Source organism: Cebus imitator, unplaced genomic scaffold, assembly GCF_001604975.1.
Source record: "Cebus imitator isolate Cc_AM_T3 unplaced genomic scaffold, Cebus_imitator-1.0 Scaffold266, whole genome shotgun sequence".
Lineage (NCBI taxonomy): Eukaryota > Metazoa > Chordata > Mammalia > Primates > Cebidae > Cebus > Cebus imitator.
The window spans coordinates 1,366,197-1,375,178 of NW_016107581.1; the positions used below are offsets into that span (position 1 = coordinate 1,366,197).

Genomic DNA, 8,982 nt, shown 5'->3' on the forward strand with positions numbered 1-8,982 from the left:
AAAAAAAAAAAAAAAAAAGGAAGATAATTGGCACTTTCGTCTTCTTCAACATGTGTAAATAGTGAGTGGAATCTAAAATCTGCTAGATTTCACAATTTAACAAGGGGGTGGTGTTAAAAGTCTTATCTCATTTAGGTTGACAGAATGAATACTTGATTCCAGTTGTCACATGCTAACCTTGATATATATGTACATATATTTTAAAACTTTTATTTTAGGCTCAGGGTACCCGCGCAGGTTTATTACATAGGTAAATTGGGTGTCAAAGGTCTTCGGTGCTCAGGTTATTTCATCTCCCATGTAATAAACGTAGGACTTTATAGGTAATTTTTTGATTCTCTCCTTTCTACCTCTCTCCACCATCAAGTGGGCCCTGGTGTCTGTTGCTCTTTTCTCTGTCTCCATGTGTTTGTTCTCCATGTTCAGTTCTCAGTTATAAGTGAGAGCATGCAGTGTTTGGTTTTCTGTTCTTGCGTTAGTTTGCCTATAACCCTGATAACCTTGATATACTTATTTGAATCAAATCTCTTAATGTATTCTTTTCTTTTCTTTTTGAGATGGAGTCTTGCTCTGTCGCCCAGGCTGGAGTGCAATGGTTTGATCTCAGCTCACTGCAACCTCCACCTCCTGGGTTCAAGCAATTCTCCTGCCTTAGCCTCCCGAGTTGCTGGGATTACAGGTGCGCACCACCACGCCCTGCTAATTTTTTGTATTTTTAGCAGAGACGGGTTTCACCATGTTGGCCAGGTTGGTCTCAAACTCGTGACCTCCTGATCTGCCTGCCTTGGCCTCCCAAAATGCTGGGATTACAGGCGTGAGCCACTGTGCCTGGCCTACGGTAATCTTTAGGCTAGTTATGTAGAGCTGGATTTTAAATAGAAATTGAAAATAGAAAATTCTTCACCATGGTTACCTCGGATGTGTAGAATCAGAATATTGAAGCTGAGATGGAGAGTTTATTTTAATATATTGAAATAGCAGAATATCTTTTTAAAGTTTTAAAAAATTAAAAAATTTCCCAGTTTTATTTCCTTCCTATATATGCATGTGTGTGTGTGTGTGTGTATGTGTGTGTGTGTACATACACACATCCCCATCCCCCCATATATAATAGACATTATATCCAGATTTGGTAAATAAGTCTTTCTATAATAATGTAGGCAGTAACATGCCAGACCAGTGGTTTTTGCATGATTCTGTGTTTTTCTTAAAAATTTTGGAGTATTTTACTCACTTCCAGGGAACAGTTTCCTGTCATTTTATTGGTGCCATCTCATCCATCACCAGCACACTCAATTCATTTTAGGCCAACTTATCCATCTCCGTGGTCCTTCCTCCTCCATGGGAATCCACGTGTGCACACAAACACACACACTTCATTCGTAACCTTCCTGTCATCTGTTTCACAACCACAATAAAAAGTCAAGCACCATTTTATTCTGCAGATATTTTGGGGTGAAGAGAAAGGGGAAGCTGGCTGAAGTCCTGGTTCAACATTTGGGAGTTGCTGGTTGCCACAAGAGGTGGTTGTTAAGAGATTGGACCCTTCAATTCAGCCAAAAAAGAAAGACCACATTTGCCTGGAGACTCTTTATTGGATATCACAAGAGAAATAAGTGAGCCAAGTGCATGCGGGAGGGCGCCATCTTGTTAGTGTTCCCGCCACTGCTCCGACGCAGCGGGAAGAAGTCAAAATCAGCTGGGACTTCCGGTGTGTTGGGCCTCTACTTCATTCTCTGTTTATTCACCGCCATCTTTGGTGTTTATTCACTTCCGGCTCCTTGTTTATCCTCATGGATCTTTCTTTTGTACATACTCTATCCTCAGCCCTCTGTTCTTCTTCCACACCCACCAACACACCCACCTGGAAATAAACCCAAACAAACATTGCCCTTCTCAGTGTGGCCCCCTGGGCAGCTTTACGCTGTGGTGGGAATCTCATCGTTTAGTTTGGTGGGATTAAAACTCATGTTCCCAGCCATGCTGAGTGCCACCTGCATGCACCTGCTGGCTCACTCTCCACCCCTCATTCATCTTTGAGCTCCTTCCCCTTTGCTTTCTACTTGGGCTTGACCGATGGGAAGCACTGGCAGGAGATGACAGGGAAGGAGGTTGAGGTATTAATTCCCTCAGCTCCCATAGGTTGGTTACCTCCACAGCCGCGTTCTCTTTCTTTTCTTTCCTTTCCTTTTTCTTTTTTTAGATGGAGTCTCGCTCTGCCACCCAGGCTGGAGTGCAGGGGAGTGATCTCGACCTACTGCAACCACTGCCTCCCAGCTTCAAGCGGGGTACCAGATTCAGTCCGTGGCCATTTCATCTTTCCATTGTCCACCCAGAGCCAAAGCAATTTGCCTTATAATTACATTTGTGTCTTAATTTAATTTTTAATGTTAATTTCTAAGAAACAGAATCTCACTCTGTGGCCCAGGCTGGAGTGTAGGGACGAAATCACTGCTCACTGCAACCCCAAATCCCTGGGCTCAAGTGATCCTCCTACCTCAGCCTCCTTAGTGGCTGGGACCACAGGCATGTGCTGCTATGCCTGCCTAATTTTTAAAATTATTTGTAGAGATGAAGTCTTGCTAGGTAGCCCAGGCTGGGCTCAAGCGATCCTCCTGCCTCTGCCTCCCAAAGTGCTGGGATTACAGGCGTCAGCCACTGTTCCTGGCCTCTATCATCAAATTGAATTCTGTCCAGCATCTGCTTACTGAACGCTGCTCTGTGGCTTCTCTTTGGACTTAGCCAGCTCTCAAGTGCTGGCATGCCCACTGCCTGGCTCCCGGGATACTCACCATGGACCTGCCCCAGTGGCTCTCCCTCACCTTGTAAAATGCACCCAGCTTTGTTGCCTTCATTCATGTGTTTCATATCTGAGCCTTTTTAAACTTCCCTCTGATACTTTACCTCCACACCTGTATTCCTATTTCAGGTACCACCTCAGTTATCACTTTTTTTAAAAAACATATTCTTCATTAAGGCAATGCATTTTAAAATACACATTATTTTTTATTTTTGAGACGGAGTCTTACTCTGTCACCTGGCTGGAGTGCAGTGGTGCGATCTCGGCTCACTGCAACCTCTGACTCCCTGGTTCAAGTGATTTTTCTGCCTCAGCCTCCTGAGTAGCTGGGATTACAGGCACGTGCGACCATGCTCAGCCAATTATTTTTGTATTTTTAGTAGAGATGGGGTTTCACCATATTAGCCAGGATAGTCTCGATCTCCTGACCTTGTGATTTGCCCTCCTTGGCCTCCCAAAGTGTTGGGATTACAGGCATGAGCCACTGCGCCTGGCCAATGCAAGTTATTTTTTAGAGCAGTTTAAAAAAAATTTATTTTTTATTTTTTTTAAAGATGGGGTTTCACCCTCATGGTCAGGCTGGTCTTGAACTCCTGACCTCAGGTGATCCACCCACCTTGGCCTCCCAAAGTGCTAGGATTACAGGCGTGAGCCACCGCACCTGGCCTTAGAGCAGTTTGAAGTCACAGAAAAATTAAGTAGTAGATACAAAAGTTTCCCATGTACACACAGCCACCCCGTTATCAATTCCTCCACTGGAGTGGAACATTTGTTACAATGGATGAATCTACACTGACACGTCTCTATCTTCCAAAGTCTATACACTTACTTCACTGATCTTATTTTAGAGATGGGTCTCCCTTTCCTCACAGCTCACTACAACCTTGAACTCTTGAACTCAGGTGATCCTCCTGCCTCAACTTCCTGCGTAGCTGAGACTACAGGTGTGTGCCTAGTTAATTGAAAACATTTTTTTTTTTTTTTTTTTTAGAAACGGGATCTTGCTATGTTGTCCAGGCTGGTCTTGAACTCCTGGCCTCAAGCAATCCTTCCTTTTCGACCTCCCAAAGCACTGGGATTATAGGCATGAGCCACCATGCCTATCCCATAGACGTCATTTTTAAAAAGGACTAATTTTACAGTTAGCAATTAAAGTGCTGAGGCTAAATTACAGATTTTCATATTAAAACCCATAATCCTTAATCAAAAACCTCTAGTTATTTATAGTTAGATCACCTTCAACTCACATCTCAGAAAAAAAGAAAAAAAAAAAAAACAACCCTTTCTAATGAGTAAGGGTTCTCCTCTGCCAACAAAAACTATAGGTTCTTTCCAAAGAGAATGATTAAACGTCTTCATCCGCCTCCCCTGGTAAATCTCACCATCATTAACAATATTTCCAAACTCGGTCCTTGTTAAAATTCTGGGTCAGTGAACACCATTTTCTCCCGAATGCATTCCCATCATCGGTACACTCCCAGTAGATCAAGCGTCTGTACCAGAAGGGAAATACACAGCTTGCAAAATCTGCAGAGGAAAAAGTGGAAGAAGCAGTTGGAGAGAGAAACCTTTCTAATTTGCACCCCCTCCACCTCACCATGCCCACATATGCACACACGTGCACAAATGCATAGGTACATTCACATGAATGCACACACATGCACACATGTGCACATGCATACACACACTTTTGCTTCCCACTCAGTATCATCCGCTCTGCCCTATTCCACCAAAGGCACAAAGGACCCATATTGGTGGGGCACTCAGATCCCATATTACTTTGACGTTCTACTAAAAAGATTCTTTCTTTTCAAAATAATATGGTTCAAGTGCTCATAACATATCTTTGGTGCAATGTGATTCTTATACCGTCAGAAATTGAACATCCTTTATTTTCACAATTGGCTATGGATTCTGTTTTCCAAACCCTCTTGCGTTTCTCCTCAGAGACCGAGATTACTGCTCTGAGGTGTGTGGAGGCAGGACACTCACCTTCTCTAGCGCAATACTTCCAGTATCCTTTGTAAGTCTCGTTTAAGGAGCACCATTTGTGTTTTGCCTTGCCCTTGATGCAGTCATAGTGTGTTCCGTTTTTATAGTAGAATGGAAAGACACACTCCCCATCTAGAGAAAACAAAAGTCTTCATCTGTCTCTGGGTGTGTTAGGAGAGAGGTTATCAAGAGAGGTTATCAAGCCATTGCCTTCCTAGGGTCTGTTACCCACTGCTTGTGGCTGTAGTAAATGTTATTGCACCCCTCAATAGCAGAGCTTTGGCCCTCTAATGACGAAGGTCTTTTGTTTTCTATTCCTGCCCCTGCCCTACTTTTTCCCAGGGCATAAAGAGTCTCAAAATTTTCTGTAGCATTTGCCCCAGTTTCTTTCTTTCCGTCTTTCTTTTTTCGAGACAGAGTTTCGCTCTTTTTGCCCGGGTTGGAGTGTGATGGCACAATCTCATCTCACTGCAAACTCCGCCGCACAGTGTCAAGTGATTCTCCTGCCTCAGCCTCCTGAGTAGCTGGGATTACAGGCACCCACTACTGCGCCCAGCTCATTTTTGTATTTTCAGTAGTGACGAGGTTTCTCCATGTTGGTCAGGCTGGTCTTGAACTCCTGACCTCAGGTGATCTGCCCACCTTAGCCTCCCAAAGTGCTGGGATTATAGGTGTGAGCCACCACACCAGGCTTGCCCCAATTTCAGAAATCTCTCCTAGGCATAGAAACATAAATGTGGGTATTTATCTACCAAACAACTCTTCTCCTCTGCCCTGGATGTCTTATTTTCACCTCCTTCCATCATCTCTCTTTCTCTCCCCCTCTCATACAACATGGATATATATAATGTATATGTTGTATGGTTTTATATATATATATATATATGCACATATATGTTACATGATTTTGTATATATGCTGTATGGTCGTATACAGGATATACATAGTTATATATGCATATACACATATAGGTACACATACAGGATATTTTGCTGCCCTTCAAAATGAATCATTTTATACTTGAGTTTCCAACTGAATACACCATAGAAATCCTCTTAAAGTGATTGTGTAGCTCTGACTTCTTTATGGCTCACTACAGCCTCATTCTCCTGGGCTCAAGTGATCCTCCCACCTCAACCTCCTGAGTAACTGGGACTACAGGTGTGTGCTACTATGCCCAGCAAATTTTAAAATTTTTTGTAAAGATGAGATCTCATTATGTGGCCCAGGCTGGTCTCAGGCTCCTGAGCTCAACTGTTCCCCTGCCTTGGCTTCCAAAAATGTTGGGATTACAGGCATGAGCCACTGAGTCCAGCCTTAATTTCTTTCTAATGCTGATTCATGTTCTGTGATATGGATTCACTACAATTTATTCAATGTTTCCCACATTCAGATTTTTTCCCACTGTAAATATAACTGTAGTAAACATTTCATGTATTTAAATCCTTATGTATTGAAGTATTTGTTTCTATAGAATCCCCAAAGCAAGGTTACAAGGACAAAGTGTATATAAAATTTTAACATTGATGAGTATTGCTTTCTCAAAGGACAATGGCAATTAGTCTTTCCCACCAATTGTGTTCCTTTACCTGAATTTTCATCAGCACGAAGCATTTACACACTTTAAAAATGTTGACATGTATTATAGATGATTCCTGCCTTGCTTTAAAAGATCTGCTGGTCCTTAGGCAATATATATTTTTTCCACTTTCTTCTTAAACAATTTTGTTCCTCTTATATTTAAAATTTGATTAAGCAAGAATTTAGTTTTGTATAAGATACAAAAGGAGAATGCAACTTAATTTTATTTCAAATAGTAATGAGAGGTCTATGATGAAATAAACCACCGGTACCATTTAAACAATCATGTTTAAAACCATGGATTATTCTAATATATCCTGGGATCCATCCTATATTTTCAATCAAGTATCTTGAAATTATTAGAGATGTAAGAAAGCATGGTGGTAAAATGAGCAGGCTCTGCAGCCAGCAAGCATCACAAAATATTTCTTTCTTTCTTCTCCTCTCCTCCTCCTCTTTCTGCCTATTCCTCCTCTTCTTCATTTTACCCTCCCCCTCCTCCTCTTCTGTCTTCATAGGCTGATTCCATGTTGTTTATATTACAGTATTTTAGTATATCTAAATATCTGATGAAATAAAATATTTCTCTACTCCAGCACTTTGTTCATAATATTGCTAATTATTATTGGATGTTTTCTATATACATTTAAAATCTATTATTTCCTATTAGATTGGCAGAAATTAAAGAGTAGACATATTTAGTGCTGATGAAAGTTCAGGGTGACTTCTATATCTCCTTTTTCTTTATCTGTTTACAAGGCACTTATGTTACATTTTATACAAAAAGAAAAAATTATATATATATATTTTTTTTACTGAAAAAACATTACTGATTCCCCATTTTTACATTATTAAAATATACATTAATAATAAAAGTTTTCTGATAAACTTACCTCTAATCTCTGGAAAATGAGTTATAGTTTCTGAAAAATAAAATTTAGAGCTGACATTTATTTCACTATTCTTAGGCTTTAAAATGAAAATTAAATAAAAATGTTAGTTTGAGAAAAAGTGATATTATTATGGCATCATGTTTTCCATCCAAGAACATGGCATTATCTCTTTTACAAAATGTATTTTTTTTCTCTTCAATATGATTTTCTTATTTATTTTATATAAGTCATACACATTTCTCATGGATTTAATTCCAAAGTGCTTTTTTTTTTTGGTCATTGATGTTAAACAGAATGTTTTCCATTTCCATCAATGTCCAGTTGGTTCTTACCAGTAGAAATAGAGAAAAATTATTGACTGTTATATGTTTATCTTGTATCCAGCCACATTGCTATATTACTTTATTAAAACTAATAATTTTTATTCATGTTCTTAGGGATTTAAAGTATACAATCATAAAATAATTTTGCCTGTTATTTTATATACATTTTTCTTCTTACAATATCACTTATATTAGAACCTAAAATAGTGTTAATGTAACACTCCTGTGCTTTCCTAGTTTTAATGAGAATGACACTTAGATTAAGAATGTTTATTTCAGCATGATTAGTATTAGTTTAAGAATAAAAATTAATTTAAAAATATTAATCCCTGAGGGAATTTTAAAATGACATTGGCTTTATAATATCAAGTAGGTATTAATAAAAATGAGCATATAAAATAGATGTGGAAAAATTTGTACTTCATTTTTAGTTGGCAAAAGGCATTTTCTATTTCTTATTTTCATAATATTTGATTTTTTGCAAAAAAAAAATCACATGATGAAGTTATGTGTAATAAAATGTTTAATCACCCAAAAGTAAAATTAACAGTAAAATTATGATTTATCTCTTCGTCTTTTTCTTAACATTTTAAACATGAAATTTACTTTATATATGTACATAAAATAGTAATCTTTAATGAAAAATATGATTTCATACCAGGAAAGGAAATATTCAGTGGTTTCACATTTTATTGCAAAAAATTTAAAAGAAACCCTAATAAAAGTTTTTTGATCAACTCACCCACAGTTGGTTGTATTTCATCTGAAAGACACAATTTTGAACAAATACTTATGTTACTTTAAGATAAAATAAATGAAGAGATTTCACCAATTTCTATTCTAGTAAGAATAATACTATTTTGAAAGTTAGGCATCAAAGTTCAATAGTGCTTATTTTTGGTAGTGTGATTGTGGGTGATTTCTTATTTTCCGTATGCTTTAACTGTATTTTCCAAATATTATTAAAGGATAGGAATAATTAAAATTATTTTTAAAACAAAAAAATTCACCAGGCAAAAGTAAATGATTTACTTTTCTCACATTTTTTTTTACAAAATAAACCACTTCATCATAGGTTTCTGATTTTTATTTTCGGTTTTTATTTTTGTCACCAATTCTCATTGAGTACCTGAATTCTGTCAGAGATTCATGTCTTTGGAGCTGTCACTTTCAAAATGGAAACCTCTCCCTCTAGGAGAGAAAAATAAGAATGATACCTCTGAGGTATGTAGGAATGCAAATAAATGCTCTAAGCATCTTATATATCCTGAAAACTATATTTTATTTAACTTATCAGAGCAATTTTGTGAGGCAAGCATTATTTCCATCATCTTTTTTTTTTTTTTTTTTTTTTTTTTTTTTTTTTTTTTTTTTTTTTTTTTTTTTTTTTTTT

General features: G+C 38.0%; 1 protein-coding gene across 1 annotated transcript in view; it reads right to left on the bottom strand.

The window, feature by feature from the left end:
- Positions 1–1,664: 1,664 nt before the first annotated feature.
- The window catches only part of BSPH1 (binder of sperm protein homolog 1), a 13,255-nt gene continuing 5,937 nt past the window's right edge, over positions 1,665–8,982 (bottom strand). Inside the window, 3 exon segments of the mRNA XM_037728512.1 lie at positions 1,665–1,864; positions 4,183–4,327; positions 4,793–4,924. Coding sequence (XP_037584440.1) covers positions 4,188–4,327; positions 4,793–4,924 — 272 coding nt within the window. The 3' untranslated portion in view covers positions 1,665–1,864; positions 4,183–4,187.